Here is a 19,414-nt window from a genome sequence, read left to right as displayed (position 1 = left end):
ATTCAACATGCCTTTGTGAGGTATTTTGTCCTTCTCCCTCACATGTTTAAACTCCCTGAGGTGAGACTCTACTCTCAGCTTCCCCTGCTGCCTTTCTTGCACGCAGCACAGGGTCTCCAGCAGTGTGCACTGAGCAGTCAAGGGAAGGAGTCGCTCTGTACCACTGCAGCTTTGTGACTAGACAGACTTGACCTGCCTTTGCATCTGACCAGCACTTTACTGAGCCGAGTACATGACAAGGGTTGGTCGGAACCACAGGCTCTGTGAGGTCCCCAGAATTCATCTGGGGAATCCAGGGGCCCTTCAGAAGGAGGGGCCACCCTCCTTGAAGCCCAGAGCTGAAACCAAGGTCCAGGAAGCCCATACAATGCTGTTCTGGAGAGCAGGCCCTGGGGAGTAAGACCCACATGGATGGAGAAAGGTGGAATTTCTAGGCGGAAAGTCTCAGAGGTAGATTTGGGGCTGGAGTGCTTTTCCCTTGAGCAACTTCAGGTTCTTCTCTCCTTACTTACAGCTAAGGATGCTAAGGTGGTAAATGGGGGCCAGCCACACACCAGGCACCCCAATGAGTGCTTCTATGTCATGTGCCTGGATACCCTGTATGACTCCCCATGGTGGGCACCAACAACCCCACTACACAGTCGAGGAAATCTAGGCAGGAAAGCTGGGAGGCTTGTCCAAGGTCGCCAGGCCAGGAAGTGGCACTCAGCTCAGGCAACTTGCCTGTCCCGCCTTCTAACATCTCATCACTCTCCCCTACAGCCTGAGGGGAAGGGAGGTGGGGAGGGAATGCTGTGGGTGCCAGAGGAGTTCTTGGGGACCCGGAAGGACAGAAGCTGGGGGCATCTGCCACAGTCCGGGCCCCCCCCCCCGGGGCTGCCCGAAAGGGCTCCCGGGGCGGGGGGGGTGGCGGGCAGAGGGTGCTCTGTTGCTGGAGTAGTCAAAAGACAGTCTCCAGCGTCCCGCCCCCTCCCCTCCCCGACACTCTCGCTGCCAAATGAAATCTGGAAGCTTCTGAAAATAGCTCAGCGCTGCAGCAGGCGCTCTGCCCGCCCTTCAGCAGGCTGGCACACAGCTGGGGGTGGCCACTGTGGGCAGACGCCAGCGCACACCGGGCCGGGGGTGGGTGTCACACACACAGTGCACTGGGAGGCACAGAGCTGGGGACACGGTGCAGCCACCATCTCTTCGCTCCCTTGACCTCTCCAAGCCTGGTGAGGCCAGGGTGGCCCTGGAGCCAGCCTGGCACGTCCACCAGGCCTGAAGCACCCTGTCCGGCAGGAGTGAAACCACTAGCGGGTGTGAGCACATGCCCTTGGGCTACTTTTGTTCACTCGTGTAGATGAGAAACCCAGGAACAGGGGAAAATGCCAAAATGCTGTTTATTAATACCTGGATATAAAACCCAGCAGTGTCCTCCCTGACATGGTCTAGGGTTTCCCAGACCGTGAGAAAAGGATGAGGAGCCAGGAAGCAGGCTGGGGGCCAGGCACTGGCCAGGGCTGTGTCAGGCATTCAGCATCCTGAGGCTTCCCGGGCAGTGTGGGGCTGGGTGAGCCTGGAGCAGCGAGGGAGTGGCCCTGTCTGCTCCGACTCAGGCAAAAAGGACCGGACCCGCTAAGCAGCAGCCCTCCACTGCCTCGAGTCTGACCCAAAGTACAGAAAGAGGCCCTGGAGTAAGGGGGAGCCCCTTAGCCCTGCCTCCAGCCATCCACTCTCACAAAAGTACACCAGGAGACAAGCCCTGCCGTCAACCAGGACAGAGTAGGGGGTGAACCCTTAAGGATAGGCTTTCCTGCCTGGGATCCGATGAGCTGGTGGGGGCAGGGTAACTGTACTGGCCTTTGTCACAGTGACATTTTCCAAAGTAAAAAAAGGGTTAAAAATATCTGCCCCCCCCAAACCCCTCACTGAGATGAGAGGCCATTCTGGGTGGGGGTGTCGTAACAGGATGGCTGGGCTCAGGCACTCTGCGGAAGGAGACTTCCAAGGGCCCTGTGGGATGGGGTTGCAGCAACACAGCGCTGGACCACCAGGGAGCCAGGCAGACTGACCCTGACACTTCAGTGAGACCAAAGACGGAGGGGTGGGGGGAGTCTGAGAGGGGTGAGTGGCACAAGGAGAGCAGCCGCCCCCCTCAAGAAGGCAGGCAGACCCTCAACTGCCCCCCTTCCTCCCTTGCTCACTCACTCAGCATTCGAGACTGGCAACTCTGTCCCTGGTCGCCATGACAACCAGTGGCCGGATGCCTTTCCCAAGGCCAGGCCCATCTGCCCACCCTCTGGGGAGCTGTTTTCACAGAAGGAGGGACGCCCAACCACAACACCCAGGGAGCCAGAACTCTAAGGCCGGGCCCTGGGCAGGATGCAGCCACAGGGCATTCAGGCCGCCTTGATCAAAGGCACTGGAGCTGCAGCACGTGGCTCCCTGGGGCCCAGGTTTTGGCCCTTCTCTAGGGCCTGACCCTGGGATGCGATTCTGAAGGACTTGGGGTCATGTTCCCCCATCCCGACGTTCCAAGTGACAAATTACAACACAACACAAACAACTCTTTTGTTAAAACAGGACCCTGAGCCCTCCAGGTCAGGGCTTCAGCCCACTCCAGTGTGTCCTCCGGCTCCCCCAAGGTCGCAGGAGCTACTGGTTGTTGCAGCCCTGCGTGCCCGAGGAGCTGCCTGCCTGCTTCTTCCTCCGCTTGTTGAGGAGCCGGTTGTTAGAGGTCTTCAGGTCCTTGATCTTGACCTGGTCATAGTCCACCCGCATGGTTGCCAAGGCGCTGGTCATTTCCTCCTGGGGATGGGGACGGGGGAGAGCAGGTCTACTGACCTCAAAGACATCACCTCCTGCCTGAGTGGCCCCTCAATAGCGTCAGTGACGGCAGTGACCACCGCTGCTGCCCGAGTGCCCCCATGTACCCAGCTCTGGGCCCATCGCTTTGCCTCACATAGTCCTCACTCCAGTCCTCGGTGGTAAAGACTGAGCTTACCTGACCAGGCACAGCAAGTATGGTGACTCCCTGGGACTACACCAAGGGTAAGCAGGACAGGCACTTGGACCAATGTCACCTGCTCAGAACCACAGGGCCTTCAGGGGACACCATCGTGTTGTGCACCCAGGTTACCAGCGCCTGAAGATTGTGCCCAGGTTGCCCCAGGCTCTGAGCTACTGCCCCACAGGCTCAAATCTGGCCTCTCCTGAGTCTCAAAGCAAGCTGACCGTCCTCCAAGATGCTGCAGATCATAAGAGCAATTATGGCCAAAGCCCCACTTCACTGAGAGAGCAAGTCAGGAGCACTGCCCTGAATGGGGTAGTGTGGCCCAAAGACCACCATGGGTCACTGACACGAGGCAAGAGGGGGCCAAAGACCCAGGCTCTGGGAGATCCCCACTCTCCAGCCCCTTCTTCCAAAACCCGGAGACCTGTGGGGAGGCGGTCCACCCACCTTGACGTCATCCCAGTGATCTCTGTCCTCCCGCAGCACCCGGGCCGTGTGCAGCGGCGTCTGCGGCACCACCGTCAACCGCTGGAAGGAGCCCCACGCCCGCGGATCAGACCCTGCAGACACCTGGGACAGCGCCGGCTGACCCCCGCCCCCGACCCCTTTCTTCCGGGCTCCAGTGGGGAATCCAAGGCTCAGGGTGGTGAAGGAGCCTGATGAGACCAGGAGCAGAGGCAGGCAAAGGCGGGGCACCACCACATATCTGTGGCCCACCCAAGGGCCTCTGGAGCCGTCAACCCCCACTGGCAGCCCTGCTCAAGCTCGTCACCAGGCCCGCCACAGGACGAGGAGGCACTCACGTTGATCCAGGGATGGTTCATGAATTGTGTGATGGTCAGCCTCTCGGTGGGGTCCGTCTTCAGCAGGAGGCGGATCAGCTGCTTGGCTAGGGAAGAGAGGGCAGTGGTGAGGCTGTGGAGCTGCTCAGAGCCAGTCCCTGCTCCCAGAGACCACCAGCTCTACAATGTGCTCCCGATTCCTAACCCACAAAAACAGTGTGCTGATAACGGTTTCTTGTTGTAAGGCACTAAGTGGGGTAATTTGTTAGGCAGCAATAAATAGCTGATACAGGGCAGATTTGTTCGTGGTCCCCAAAGGGAAAATATGAATGAAGGACAAGAATTAGGGGAAGTTTTGAGGAGGCAGGTTTCGAGCCCATTTGGCAGACATAGAGAAGGACGTTCAAACGGTGAGATGACTTGCCTAGGATCACACAGCTGGGATGTGGAGGAAGCCAGGATCTAAACACAGGTCCGTTTGACACCTAAGTGGTCTCTCCCAGAAGGAAGGCTGCTGGGGTCCGGTGGAGCGAGCTAGGCAGAGAGTCACTCACCATCCTCGGAGACCTCAGACCACTCAGGGCTGGGGAAGCCATACTGGCCCAGGCGGATCCTCCTCTTCATCCCCGGGGAGATGGCCTGGCCCGTGTTGGAGTAGAAGGGCGGGAAGCCGCACAGGCTGGGGGAAAGCGGAGGTCATTCGGCACGGGTGTGGGGGCAGCGCCAGGGCGGACCCATTCTCCTCCCCAAGACCCTGACTGGGAGACAGGCAGCCAGACACCAGGGCAATAATATCAGCCCCCTGAACTCGGGGGTTCATCTCCAGGAACACCAGCTGCCCTCGGCATGGGGAGGCCTTTGGGGAGCCTGAAGGAGAGGTGTCCCATGACCAGAAGGGAACAGCAGACTGCTGGAAGAGTGGCCCGCTTGAGCCCTTCACCCTGGACGGTGGGGGCAGAAGTGGTTCCAAGGGCACCTGCCTGGGCAGGAGAGGGACGGTACTCACAGGATGTACATGATGACACCCAGGGACCACATGTCACATGACTTGTCATACTTCTCTGGACCCAGGACCTCAGGAGCTGCCGGGGCAGAGGGCACAAGAGGACCCTCAGTCCAAGGGTCTTGGGGCACCGACAGGAGCCTACTGCCTGGGCAAGGTGGGAATAGGTACCCGAGCCAGGGATGGGGCAGAGCAGATTGGTGTCTGGCACCTTCTCGGAAGACAGCATGCGTGTGAAGTTGGGAGAGGAACAACAGCTCCCAGATCAAATAAACCCGCTTTCAGGCTGGGCTGTAAGAGATGATAACCTCCTAGCTACCTTGGGCCAATCTCAGCCGTGGTTCAGTAGGGGAAGGAGAGAAGGGCAGTCAGGGGTTGGGTGGGGTCCTGCCATAGAGGAGAAGGGCCCAGCCCAGCAGCTGCCCTGCATTCCCTGCTTCCTGAATAGACAGCCTAGGTCATGGGCAAGGAGGGGCCATGGCCAGGGCTCTGGGTTCCACTGTTCAGCTGGCGACCATCCCATGGGGCCTTGGTCTTCCCATCTGTGCAATGAGATTGGTAGGCTGGGAGATTACTAAGTCAAAATACTGCAGAACACGTCCTGGTAAACACAGTGTCATTCCAGCTGTCTTGGGGGGCTTCCCACCCCTTCAACAGCTCTTGGAAGGCTTATCCTGAGGGAGAAGAGTCATCTGTAAACGAGTCATCACCCCACTCTCCAGGAAGGGGCACTTTCCGGGGGTGGGGGGGGGTGGCTTCTCCAGGTCTAGGGGCTACCTGCTCACAGGGGAGCAGGGAGCTTTTCCAGGAAGCATGAGAGTATGTGAAGCCCCAGGGCCCATCCTGGCCCTCACCTAAGGGACACTTTCTCAAAACGCAGGTGGCTGGCCCCCTGCTTCCCTCTCATGTAGGAGGATGAGCCTGCCCACTTTCTGAATATGACTCCCAGGAAGATAAAAACCGGAGAAAAACAACCGCGCTTGGGCTCCATCCCAAGCCGACGGCAGCCTTTTATCACATATATATTTAGAGCCACTGTGATGTCATTCAGCTCACAGGCCAGAGCCAGAATTTTCCTGGATCTATTTTCAAAAGCAAAAACTGAAGTTTGGGAGAATATTTTTGCAGCCTCCGGCCCCCCAGCTGCCGCCTCCACACAGACAGAATCCTCCCCTCCCATCTCACAGCGCTTTAACCCTTTGGCTTCTGCGTCCCACAGGCTGCCCCAGACCACAGTGGGGTGGGGTTGGGGGGGGCGGGGTGCAATAAAGAGGTACCAGCCACATCCCAGGGACTCACCTACATAGTAGGGAGTGTAACATGGAGTTTGCAGGGCATTCTGGGTGGTCTCTTTGGCAAAGCCAAAGTCCGTGAGCTTCAGCACCGCATCTTTATCCTTGGACGTGTAGAGCAGGTTTTCAGGCTGGGCCAGGGAGAGAAAACATTAGTCTGGAGTCAGGCACCAGGTGGGGGCAGATTTCCACGGTGATCTGCAGTCAGATTTCCTTCCTCCCTCCCTCATCCAGACTGAGGCAGGAGGAGCCGGGTCCATCTCACTAAAAAAGACCTGGGTCTTGGCCACCAATGACATAGGCCAAAGGTGGAGAAGACTAACGTGGCTGAGAGGTGACACCTTGTTTCACAGAGGGGAAAGTGAGGCAGTGGTTCCACCAAGCCTGGGGATAACTGAGTGCCACAGAGAGCCCAGGGGCAGGAACTTCTGAGCTTGAGTCGGTGATGCTGCCATGAGATGCCAAAATGAGGGTTCCAGGGGAAGGGGGAGCTGCTCATGAGCTAGTGCTGCCAAGCACACATCCTGTACCCAGCCCAGAACGAGCCTGCACAACAGGCCCCTACCTGAGGTTGCTCAGGGAACTCAGGCCCCGGGAGCTGCACAGAGGCCAGTCTTCCTGGTTGTAGGGCACAGAGGGTCTGAGGGATGAAGGCAGTGGGGAGGAGGCTGCATGGAGGAGGCAGCCCTCAAGCTTCCTTCTAATGAATGGGTAGAACCTAGGCCCATGGAGAGAAGCAGCAGAGCTGGGGCAGAGAGATGGGGTGGTACATGGAATTTCAGTTTGGAGTCAGTGAAAGCTATTTCTCAGGTTCTATTTGAGATGATCCAAACTGGGACTGGGGTGAAAAACAGGGAAGCAGTTTTTGTATAGGCATCGTCTCCATAGAAGGCTTTTCTCACCTTAAGGGAAAAAAAGGAGGCCAGGGCTGAAATAAAGCAACGGTTCAGAAGGTGAGACTTGTGGCTCCACGTGTATCCAAAATCAAAGGGAAACTGCACAAGTTGGTGATACTCAGCCAGGGGAAGAATCGGATGCAGCAGCTGGACCTTCAGGTCTCTTCTGCCCAGTCTTAGGAGGAAATAAGTCTGGGGGGCGGGGCAGTCAGGGTCTAGGTGGGGAGCCGAGGACCCAGGAGTTGTAATTTTTCTCTGACAGTGGCTGGCACATGCACGTGTGTGTGTGTGTGCATGTGAAGCTGCCGTGGTTTGCATTTCTTCTGTCTGATCCTGATTACCTGTAAGATCCAGTCCTCCCTGGACAGGAAATTTGGAAAGAACATTCTCAAGCCCGTCCACCAGAAGGACAAGCAGGTCCAACCACTGGGATCACCTCCACTCCTTTGTACAGTGCCCAGAAAAGGGCCTCCTTCCCCTAAAATGATGCCATCAGAGGGCTCTGCCTACGAGAACTATGGCTATTACTTCACACAAGCTCTAACAGTGTTGGGCAACCCTGTCACCAAAGCTTGGCATACTGTCTTCACAAAATTCTTGCTGAGTGAACAAATGGATGCATGAATCCCCAGTGAGGAATCTGCAGAGCCTTGAGCAAGACAATAGCTCTCTGAGCCTCGGTTTCCTCATCTGTCAAATAGGTAATGGCACCCTCTCACAGGGGTGGGTGAAGATTAAACGAGATGTTTCTCAGGACCCAGTGGCTCAAGGTAGGCACTAGTTTATTCTTATGCCTACTGGGATTATATATGCTTGAAGGAAACAAGGAGACCTATCTGGCTAGAGCACAGTGAACACGCTGGGACCATGGGAGGAGAGGCTGAGCAGTGCAGTATGGGCCGCGGGGAGAGGCCTGGAATGCCAAGCAAGGAACGTGGCCTCCATCCAGTAGATGCCGGGACCACTGGGGTTTGTGGATGGCACTCTGCCCTGGTCCCCCAACATGGGTCCTGGAGCCTCACCTTGACATCTCGGTGGGCGATGTTCCGGCTGTGCAGAAACTGGATGGCGGTGCCAATATCCCGCATGATCTCTGCGGCTTCTGTAGACACAGACAGAGGAGGGGGTCACGGATGCCACTCGAGGATCAGGCAGCCTAGGGGGCTCCTCCCCATCACCCCTCTTGGGAAAGCACAAGACAGTGCACTCCCGCCACCCAGGATCCCACCTCATAGCCCTACCCTGGCCCCCTAGTTTCTTCTGGAGATGCCCCCAGCTCAGCTGCTGGCTGACACCAAGAAGCATTGAGGCCTCCATCCCAGGCCCATGGGGAGTCTATCTCTGACAAGCTGCCACAGACTCATAGAACCCCTTGGGGGATGAACACTCTCCCCCCACCTTGTTCAGCTGGGGAAACTGAGGCACAGAGAGGGACAAGGTCTTGCCCAGCGTCACAAAGCAACTCTGTGTGCCCCGTCTCAGCCCAAACTCCCTGAGCAGCAGCACATACGTACCTCTTTCAGTGAAAGCCTGGTCACCACGCTCCTGAATCCTGCTGAACAACTCACCACCTTCCATGCTGTCGGAGAAAGCGGGGACAGAGGGGGAGAATCGGGTGTCGACCTGCCCCTGCCCTGAGTCACGGGCCCAGGCCTCTGGCCCTGCTGCTCTTCCCCTGGGGAATGGTCACTGCCAGCTTCACTGTGTCTTGAAGAGTCTGGTGCGTGGTGGGCTGTTGGCTTGGGTGGGTTGAACTCAACTCTCAGAACTAGGGGAGGATCTTCCCCAGGGAGCATCTGTGTTCCCAGGGACACCGTCTTGATCCAGCAGCCCCACCTTTATCCAAGTTTACCCAAGTGAGGAGCAAGATGTCAGTCATCATCCTCATGACTGCCGTTTTCTGAGCATCTACCGTGTGCTGCGCCCTGGGCAAACCCTTGGTGCACTGCTGTGTGGTCCCGGGGGGTCCCTTCCCCTCTGTGCCTCAGCTTTCTCTTCTGCACAACAGGGATTAGTGCTCCAGCCTCACAGAGTTGGGGAGACTGATTCAGCAGGACACACAGAGCACTGAGAATGAACAGGGTGAATGCCACACTGGGATCTCCCTCCACACTTTACACAGAAGTTACAGTGATCCAGAGAGGTGAGAGGCCTGCCCAAGGCCACACAGCTAGTGAGTGACAGAGTCAGGCTGACTCAAGAGCTGCCACCCTATGGGGTGAGGGGGAACTTGAAAGGCAGACAGGGAGGGGCTGGAGGCCAAGACCCAGGGCCCAGGTTCTGAGGAAGGTTAGGGCTGAGCCACAGTGTTTACAGGAGAAGCCTAGGATGGAGGAGGCCGCTGGCTCCTGGATCCAGGCCAGGATCACCCATCATCGGGGTCGGAGGCGGGAAGCCATGGGAGCGCAAATCCAGGCGAGGAGAAAGCCGAGTGGACAGTACATATCCCACTCTTCCCCCAGTCTTCCCCCATCCCAGCCACATTCAGGGCTTGGTGGCCTTCTCCGACAGCTCTCCCAGCCCCTCCTCACCAAGTGGGAATCACACCCAGGCAAGCCATATTACAGCCATTGAGGATTCCACCAATGAAGGAGTGCCCTGGGGCCAGCTGCCCAGGTCCATCACCCTTCAGGGGCTGGGGGGCCCTCCCGGGGCTGCTATCTGAAGACAGAGACCTCTAAAGAATGGCGGGAGCTGGGGGGTGCCACAGGGGTACTAGTGAGATGCTGAGGGAGGGTGGGCCGGCATACCACTCCATGACGATGAGGAGACAGCGTTTGCTGTGATGCATATTCTCATAAACATCCAGGATGCGCACGATGTGGGGGCCACCTGAGGCCTGCCAGTGGTGGTCCACCTCCTGCCGGGCCTTGGGGCTGTCGTACAGGAGCTGAGGGCAGGGAGGCACACACAGTGTCAGGCCCAGAAGCCACTTCCCCAGAAGCCACCCAGACAGTGCCACTGCCCTCACCTGGCAGACAAGGACACATAGGTTCAGAGAGGCGTGTGACCTGCCTGAGGTCACCCAGCTGATGAAGGGCAAAAGGAGGATTCCAATCCGAGCTGGATGTGTGGTCCAATGAACCCCTGCACTTGGCTGAGGGTCAGCTTCAAGCAAGCTTAGCTAGTAGCTCGGGAAGGCCTGGGAGGTAGCTGAAAGCTTGGAAGGGCTCAGAGGCCCTTCCTGCCTCCCTTCCCAAGGGGCAGCAACTGAGCTGGAAATTGAGAGGATTTTGTAGCCAAATCACACATCAGTTGTGAGACCCTGTGGCAGGAGCCACATGTCCCCAGAGCCTCATGTTTCCAATGGGATGACATGAGGGTTGTGGGCCAGAGGTAGAGGCTAGAGGGAAGAAGGACCCTCCTTGATGGGGGTGACTCCTTGGTGAGGTGAGGTTTCCGGGCTTGGGGCTAAATTCCTCCATGACTCAGTGTGACCTCAAGCAAACATTCACAGCTCCAAGCCACAGCCCACAACTCCGTAAAATGGAGTAATAACAGTCATCCCCACAGGATGCATCATAGCGAAGCAGGCAGCAGGTGGGTGGGCGTCGGGATCTTTGCTCGGGTTAACTCAGCCCCAGACTGTGGCTGCCAACCTTAAGGCCAATCACCGGAAATGAGCAAGACCTTGAAATGGTCATGCTGAGTGGTGGAGGGGGTGGAGAAGTCAGCCTTCTGGGGGAGGTAGCCCAGAATGGGGAGAACAGGGACGAGGCATCCCCCGGTAAGGCTGCTCACATCTGCTTCCTGGTTGAACAGGGCTGAAGAGAGAGGCTGCAAACCAAGACAGGCTGAGACCAGCTCCGTCTGGCTCAGTACCCACAGGACCCTGGGCCACCATGGGCCCTGCTTTCTTCCTGGGCAGGATGGTCTCCCCTCCTCTAGGGCATGTGCGGGGCAGCCTCTGGGACCAAGCTATCTAGGCAAAGATCAACTGGGGTGGAGAGGAAGACAGTGGGTCTCCGCATCTGTCTGCCGCTGGTCTGGGGAGCTGTTCCCTTTGACCCTAGTGTGGAGTGCAAGGAGGTGGGCAAGTCCCTCCACCAGCTTGGGGGCCCCCGCTCCGCTAACAGTCCAGAATGGGGCACATAGAGGCGGCTGTAGGCAGACGCTTCCAGCCTGGAAACCATGGATCCCTTGCTCGTGCTGCCTTTGCCTCCTCTGTTCCCTGCCCACACAGCTCCCATGCACCAGCTTCTTACTTAGCGCTGGGGGAAAGAGGCTTGGTCACATCAGCTCCCCCTGCCCCCACTGCGTCCTGAGGTGTCTCAGGCTTCAACCACCGGATCAAAGATGCACCATTTTCCCTCCCTGCTCTGTCCTCTCTGCACCTCGTCTCTGCTTGGCCTCCCAACACTTCTCCCTGCCCCCTGCCACCTCTTCCCTAGCCAACCTGACCAGGTCCTGGCAGGGCCTCCAGGAGGGTTCCTGGACCCTCACTCTGTCCTGCTTCTGGTACCCCGACCCCTGTACCAGGGTCCTCTCTCTTCTCCCCTCAAAGGGCCCAGCCCACAGCTGATAGGTTTTCTGTGGGGTCTTCAGTCCCGCCTCCTCCTCTCTGGCTCTTCTCCACCTGTTCCCACCCTCACTCCTTAAATCCCCAGCCCTCGTGCTCCAGATAAAGGCCACCTTCTTCCCTGGCATCCAGAGCTCGCCTTCTTCACCCAGCTCCCTTTCTGCTGCCCTGGCCCCAGAACACCTGGTTCAGGTCGGAACGCCAGAGGTACTGATCCCAAACAAGCCTCAGGCTCCGCCCACACCAGGTGCTCTCTTGCTCCATCTCCTTCTCCACTGGGCCTCCCTTTTTGAGGAACGTTCTGGGCTCAGTTCGGATGTCTCCTGCTCTTAGAAGTCCTCCCAGCACCTCCCTCAGTGGTTTTTGCCCCTGCACCTCCACCAGGCTGGAGGGAGCATGAAGGTAGAGGCAGGTGGGGTTAACCTGGGAGTCTGGGCTGGGGCCTGGCAGAAAACACTTAGCTCCGGAACAAACAAAGGATGGGATGATGGGTTTGATCCCTGGTCAGGGGACTAGATCCCACACGCTGCAACTAAGACCCAGTGCAACCAAATAAATAAATAAATATAGATTTTTTTTTAATGTTAAGAAAACATTACCTGCTCCCCAGAAAGCTCCTGCATCATTGCCCTTTGCTCCTCCCTCCTGTGCATCACTTACTCATGACCTGCAATTAGCTTGCTCCTTTGATAACTCTATAAACACACACATACACATATAGACAATACACTTTCAATATGCCTGGCCCTGTTCTGAGCCTTTTACAAATATTAGGAGGAAGGGACTTTATTACCACCACGGAGGCAGAGAGAGGTGAGTGACTGGCCCCAGATCATGCGGCCGTTTCCCTAGTCAGGCCGGCACCGGGCCGTCTCCAGCATCAGACTGTGGGCCCCCAAGGGCAGGGCCAGTCTGGGTTCCCGTGTTGACACAGAGCACTGGCTCGGATAATACTTGGGGATTTAATGAACAAATCTGTAAAGTGGGGGTAAAGGGAAGAAACCCTCACAACCCATCATGAAGAGAGAAGAAGAAACTGAGGGAGGACCCAGGAAGGCTCAAAAAAGGAGAGACATGACAACCTGGCCCAACTTCCTCCCCGCTGTACTCACCTGCCCTCTCTGGTGAACCAGATTTTACCTCCTCTTCTAGGAAGCCCATCCTGACTCCTCCAGCCCACAAGCCCATTGCTCCAAGTAGGCTTCATTCATTCAAGTACCTGAGGGGTCACTATCCTTCATAAAAGGGGTCCTCAAGCAAGAGCCCCATCTTCCCAGGCATGGAAAAGAGCACAGGGCTAAGACAGGAGGCCTGAGTTCTACTCCTATTCTCAGTGTGACCTGGGGCTGGTCTTTTGCCTCCCTGTGCCTCTGTTTCCCTGGTGTTAAGATGCAGGGCTTGGGCTACACTGGAAGGATGGGAACCACAGAGGGGACCTCTGGTCAGGGGCTCCTCAAAGTACCTACTACTGCCCCTTTCCAAATCACTGTGCTCACGGAGCAGCCTCTGGGTCTCCACTGACCCCCATATCCTAACTCCTGAAACTGCTGGAGGCCACTCAGTATCCTGGTCCCCAGGCACAGCTGGGAACAAAAGAAGATGGGGTGCCCAACAGACCCACATCTTGGCCTGACTCCCACCCGATGCCCCCGAGCCCCCCCAGAGGTACGCCAGAGTTGGAGGGTCTGTGATGTCTCGAGTTGCTCCACGGCTCCAGCTAGTGCCCAACAGGCTCCCCCGCACACCTGTGGGACGGAACCCTGGTTTCTTCCTCTGGGACGGCTCCCAGCTGTGCTGGAGGTGTGCCCACGCCCCCCCAACTGATGTCAGGTAAGTACTGAATCTGAGATGACACTTCCTTGGTCAAATGACAGACTCTGCTGAAGTGGTTTCCACTTCTCCCTTCTCCCCTCACTCTCCTTTGCCATTTCTCATCAACCCCCAGAGCCCGCAGTCAGACAGCCAAGATGCTGACCGACCCCACCAGACTGCAGACCCCCTCACAGCTTGAGGGAAGAAGAGCCTGCTTCCCAGAGACACAGCTGCCCGTGCCCCTCTGGCTCTCCAGGTGTAATGGAGCCTCACAATCGGCCAGACCGCTCCACTACCTCCACACAGCATCTCTTCCCACCCAAGCACAGGGTTTATAGCAGGTGGAGGGATTCTTGAGTTCAGGAGCTGGGAAAACAACTGCAGCAATTGACTGTTTGGAAAACAATTTACAGTTTACAAAACACTCTTTTCCTTTATCTCATGGGAATGCTTGGTGCCACCCTGTGAGGCAAGCAGGGCGGGAACCAACAGCCCTAGTTTGCAGACTGAGGCAAAGAGGCTCTGGAGGATGAAGTCACTGCCCCGGGGCCGCCAGGCTGAAGTAAGGTGAGGCTGGGCCGGAGGAGAGCAGGACTCCACACAGAGCATCTAGACAACCCCTCCCAGAGCAGGGACGAGAGGCCAGGGTGACCCCAAGTCAGAGAGGCAGTGGCCAAAACTACTGCTTGCAAGACTCGGGAATCTTGCTCCAAAACAAACGCGTGCATAGGGGCATGGTGTGCACATGAGCAGTGGAGTGTGTGTGTAAGTGTGTTCACGTGCTTGGAAACATGGGTACCTGTACACATGAGTACATGTGTGCAAGGGTTGCATGCATGGGTGTGTACGGGTGTAGGTGGTATGGGTATGAGGAATGTGTGTCAGTGTGTGTGGGCCATGGTATGTGTGTGACTCTGAACTCTATGATATTAACTTTGAAAATAAGGCCCATCGATCTGTCCATTCAGGCTTCCCAAGTGGCTCAGTGCTAAAGAATCTGCCTGCCAATGCAGGAGATGTGGGTTCCATTCTTGGATTCGGAAGATCCCCTGGAGAAGGAAATGGCAACCCACTCCAGTATTCTTGCCTTGAAAATCTCATGGACAGAGGAGCCTGCTGCGCTACAGTCCATGAGGTCCCAAAAGAGCTGGACACAACTTAGTGACTAAACAACAATCTGTCCATTGTTCTATTTTTCTGAATATTTTCTATTTTTCTGAAGTGCCAGGCAGAGAACTGGGCACAGACAGGTGCCCAAGAAGTACTGGGGCCTTGCTGCCACAGCTCAACCTGTGAAGTCTTGCCTGGGCAGGTGACCAAGCCTAGACCCTTCTGCTCAGACCTCCTCTCCCACTGAGATCCTATCTCCACTGCAGGACCCTCCACCTCATGTTGTCCAGAGCTGTGAAAGCACTCTGTCTGCCTTCCCAGAGCATCAGACAGATCTGGGGTGTCTGCAGTGACTCTGTCAGACACAGCCTAGGGACGAGTCCCCATCACCCTTCTTCAGCCATCTCCCAGCCCAGGAAAGGCTACCTTCCCAGACCCACATGCCCCTTCACATAGCCAGTGCACCCCTGGACAGGCTCTCCTCTAGTAAAAATGTTCACAGTATCACCCTCTCCCCCCCTCACACACACACAGGATGCCCCAAGGCCCCGGGCTGGACAAGCAGCCTCTCCCACCCCACCCCAACCTCCACACTCCCAGCCAATTAACCTACAGCCTTGGCCAAACTGCTGGGGCCTCTGCCGGGACACCCACTCCTTCCGGGGGAAGATAGCTGGTTTATAATCTCTCCCATCAGTGAGACAGCAGCAAATTAAGAAATATGAACTCTGGATTTCAGGATGGCCCACAGCCCGAACCTCCCAGAGGCCAGGAATCCACTTCCTCTCACTGATCTGTGGGTCAGCAAATTCCCAGGATTTCCACTTTCTTGGAATTCCAGCTTTGTTTGGTGCCAGAGAGAGGCAGGAAGGATTGCTGAGTTTCCCCAACACCTTCTCGCCCACACCAGGGTCTCAGCCCAGCCTCAGGCAGGGCAGGCTGGAATTCTCAGGAGTGGCATCTCTGGGTTGCTGATTACACCACAACACACACGCTGGGCGTCAAACACTCAGGCAGTGGGTCTGCACAGAATGTTATGGGGAAATCTAGGTTTGTGACTTTTTTTTTTCCACTATGGAGAACGCCAATTCATTACAGAGGAAGGTTACAGGTGAGAAAAAGCACTTTGGATTTACTAAACCCCCTCTTGGTAAGAGTTTTCAACTCAACCATATCTGAGGTCCCTTCCGGCTCCGAGTTGTGTAATTATTTGGGATTATTTTCCCATGGGGACATATCTAACTTTATGAGATACCACTGGAAGAGCAGGATTCATTTTAGAGCCAGATGTTGAGACCACCTGCCCTGTGCCGTCAGCAGCAGGCATGGCATTCCGGCCTCTGGCCAGCTCATGGGACCCCTGCTGGCTGCTTTGCCTACTTAGAACAGAGGGCATAGCCTCGGATGGGATGGTATAGACTGACCTCGAGTTCAGGGTTCTAAGCAGGAATTTCCTTCTTAAGGTCTCAGTATCTTCCTTATAAGGGCTTCCCAGGGGGCTCAGATGGTAAAGAATCCACCTGCCCACGTGGGAGATGCAGGTTCCATCCCTGAGTTGTCAAGCACCCCTGGAGGAGGGAATGGCAACCCACTCCAGTATTCTTGCCTGGGAAATCCCATGGACAAAGAAGCCTGGCAGGCTACAGTCTACGGGGTCACAAAAGAGTCAGACACGACTGAGCCACTAAATAACAATAACAATTTTCTTTATAGAGCCAGACTCATCCCCTCCTCACTGGCTTCACCCTCTCCTTCCCCACAAGGGCACCAGTGCTATTGGAGAGCTGTTGGTCACGTCAAATCTGACTCTTTAGCCACGGTCTCAAATTAGAGCCTCAGACATGTGCCATTACTCTCTCACGCACTCATTTCCCCAGCTTTCGTAGCTCATTAAGGGAGCTAATGGAACCGATTTTGCAGCTATGGATGAGTTGGCCCCACGCCAGATGAGACCTCGCTTCATTAAGTTCTGGCTGTGTCCTGTCCTCCTCAGTGGCTGAGTTCCAGGGAGGTTGGCTCACATGATGCTCCTGACCCCAGATGCCTGGGCCCCATCTGAACGCTGGATGACTGACGGAGTTACACCCCCTTCACAACAACTGACCCTCCCTGGTGCTCGGCCAGTGCTGCGTTGGCCACAGTGCTTGGGCAGATACCACCTCACTGAGGACTCCCCATCTGCTGAGCAGAACCAGCATCATCCTTTTCCTGTGGGGAACCCGTGACTCTGAGAGGTGACGTGACCTGCCCAGAGTCACAGCACTGGGTCGTGACAGTCAAAATTGGGACCCGCAATGAAAAAATCATAGAACTCTATATTACCAAACCTACAATTTAATGGAAAAACCTGTAATCACTTCTTAAAATCCAGATGCGTATCAGAATTATCTTGAAATTTTTTGGATAAAAAACAAAACTTGGACCCAGACCCGTTGGCTTCTAGGCAGTGAGGACAATGCAGGCAGCTGCTGTGCTCCTTTTATGCGTGGAGCTCAGCCCCACAACCCTGGGGCTAGACCAGGCTCTGCCATTTAGTGATTGTTAACAGCAGCAGCGGAGGTTCCCAGAGTGCCTCCTGGGTACCAGGCACGTTACACACACCTGAGCTTTTGTCCTTCAACAAGGACACCACTGACCGTCATTCTCAACTGAGGAGATAGAGGCTTTCTCAACTGAGGAGATAGAGGCTCAGGAAGGTTTTATAGCTTCTCTGGGTCACAAGTGTTACACATGGCCACCTCTGTTTAAGTCCAGGAGTCCTTTGGGAACCAGGAGTCAACCCTCATGCCCAGGGAGGACTGCCCGTTTTACAGATCTCTTCCTGACCCCTTCCTGACATTTACTGGTCCTGCCTGGGAGCCAGGCCTGGAGCTGAAGCTGGAAATGCTGCCACAGACTGTCCTCCAGGACCTGGGGGTCTATGGATGAGTTACTGCTGGTTAGGATGCTTGATGAGGATGTAGGCATTAAGGAACTGGGCCTGGATCCTTCTCCTCCCTTTTTCTTTCTTCCCAGATTTAGAACCTGGCAGAACAGAACCCAGGAACAAGGAGGGCCCCCAAAGAGCTGCTCCCAAACCAGGCCAAGGCTGGGGTAGCTGATGGCCGGGAATGAGAGGAAAGTGGCTTGCCTGGCTTGGCGCCTCCCTAATCACCTGCCACCAGAGTCCTGGGAGGTGGGAGTGGCTGGGGCTCTGAGCCCAGTGTCTGCCTGGGAAGCTCTGATGGCAGGAGAGCCAACACACATTTTGAAATTGTCAAATCTCAGGGGGCTTCCCTGGTGACTCAGTGGTAAAGAATCCACCTGCCAATGCAGGAGACACGGCTTCAAACCCTGACCTGGGAAGATCCCACAGACCATGCAGCAACGAAGCCTAAGCAGCAAAACCACTGAAGCTGTGCACTGCAGGCTACTGCCCCGCAACAGGCGACGCTCCTGCAGTGGGACGCCCGCACAGGAGACTGGAGAAAGCCCATGCGGCAACGAAGACCCAGCACAGCCAAAAAGAAAGAAAGAAAACAATTTTAAAAAAACCAAAGAACACAAGACTCCTTCAATTTGCTACATTTTGGTGGCCTCAGTTTGTCTGCCCCCTACCAGTCCCCAAAAACCTAGAAACAAAGGTAGAAGTGCCAGGTCTGGGTGAGGGTTGGGGTACAGGAAGAATGCTTCTGGAAGGAGGAAGCTAAGCCAGGCTCCCAGGGAGGGAGGGGGAGGCCCAGTGGGAACACAAGTGCTAGCTGGAGCAGATCCGGGCCCCAAGGCCCCAGGCCAGGGACCATGCACTATGAAGGACCAGCTGTGGCTACAGGGCTCTGGGTCAGACAGACCTGCACTCTGGATGCAGAGGTCAGGTCCATCTGATCCGCACTGAACCAATCTGGAAAATGGGGACAGTGACAGCACTCACTGAGAACACACAGAGCTCAGACAAGCAGTGCCCAGTGCGCACTGAGTAGAAACAGGCTTTGGGGCTTGCTTGGCCTCAAGATCCCCCTGGGTCCTGCTCTCACATGGTCTCATGCTCTTCACCTCTCTGTTCTCCAGAATTGGGGGCAATTCAGGTACAGCCTCTAGAACCCAAGAAGGCCGATCCCCAGCAGGTCACAGGAAACAGTCTCAGATCCTGAGAGGGGCAGGACCAGGCTGTGCAGAAGTAGACTAAGAGTCAAAAGTCTATGGCTATTGGGACTTCCCTGGTGGTCCAGTGGTTAAGATGTCACCTTTCCAATCCAGAGGTATGGTACGGGTCCCATACCTGGTTGGAGAGCTAAGATCCCACATGCCTCGCAGCCCAAAAACTAAAGCATAAAACAGAAGCAATATTATAACCAATTCAAAAAAGACTAAAAATGGTCCACATCAAAAAAAAAAAAAGTCTACGGATACCGATTTGCTGTGAAAGACTCAGCGAGGAAGGGCAGACCCTCCAGGGTGTGGGAAGATCAGGGCTGATCTCAGGAAAGGGACCCTGCGGCACAGGAACCACAGTTGAGTGCTAGGGACCTAAACCAGGGGACTGACCTGGCCCTCGGCTTCAGCAAACTGAAGGCACATTCCCACTCTCCCAGGTGGCAGATACCTTTACATCCTGGACTCCTCCATGCCTCCGTTCAAGCAACGTCCCCTTCTGCAGAGTGCGTAGTGAGCCTGACCTTAATGACCTGAACCCCAGCTCCTCATCTGTGAAATGGGCCTGCAGTCTCCTCACCTATGGCACTGAGGGGAGGGGAGCAGGCAGGTCTGAGACCACGGGCATCTGTTTTATAGGTGGGGAAAGAGGCCCGGAAAGAGCTAGAATCTTTTTCTGTTCCCAGAGGTTACACAGTGTGTAAGCAGCAGGATCAGAGCTCCCTCCGCCCCAGGAGGTGGCAGACCCCAGAATTCAGCCCATAGCCTTCCCACAGCGGGTGAGGAGCGGCCACACAGGTGCCCTGCAAGCCCCTGAGTGCATATTCAGAGGGTCTGGCTTCTCTTATCGTCTAACTTCTTAGAGGAAAAGAGG

The 19,414-nt window shown here is 56.0% G+C and overlaps 1 protein-coding gene across 2 annotated transcripts in view; it reads right to left on the bottom strand.

Moving 5' to 3' along the window:
* Window positions 1–1,363: 1,363 nt before the first annotated feature.
* MAPKAPK3 (MAPK activated protein kinase 3) overlaps window positions 1,364–19,414 on the bottom strand; it is a 28,580-nt gene continuing 10,529 nt past the window's right edge. The window contains exons 3-11 of one of the 2 annotated variants that reach the window (XM_055413915.2): window positions 9,719–9,858; window positions 8,483–8,547; window positions 7,991–8,070; window positions 6,080–6,203; window positions 4,784–4,859; window positions 4,332–4,456; window positions 3,799–3,884; window positions 3,443–3,523; window positions 1,364–2,790 (exon numbers count right to left, since the gene is read on the bottom strand). In XM_055413915.2, coding sequence (XP_055269890.1) covers window positions 2,638–2,790; window positions 3,443–3,523; window positions 3,799–3,884; window positions 4,332–4,456; window positions 4,784–4,859; window positions 6,080–6,203; window positions 7,991–8,070; window positions 8,483–8,547; window positions 9,719–9,858 — 930 coding nt within the window. In that variant the 3' untranslated portion in view covers window positions 1,364–2,637. The remainder of the gene's footprint in view (window positions 2,791–3,442; window positions 3,524–3,798; window positions 3,885–4,331; window positions 4,457–4,783; window positions 4,860–6,079; window positions 6,204–7,990; window positions 8,071–8,482; window positions 8,548–9,718; window positions 9,859–19,414) is intronic. The other variant, XM_088832004.1, reaches the window with a different exon arrangement.

Source organism: Moschus berezovskii, chromosome 24 (assembly GCF_049115385.1).
Source record: "Moschus berezovskii isolate FMDL1 chromosome 24, NW_MosBer_1.0, whole genome shotgun sequence".
Classification (NCBI taxonomy): Eukaryota; Metazoa; Chordata; class Mammalia; order Artiodactyla; family Moschidae; genus Moschus; species Moschus berezovskii.
The sequence above is the reverse complement of the archived record's forward strand: the minus strand, read 5'-3'. Positions and strand labels throughout refer to the sequence as shown.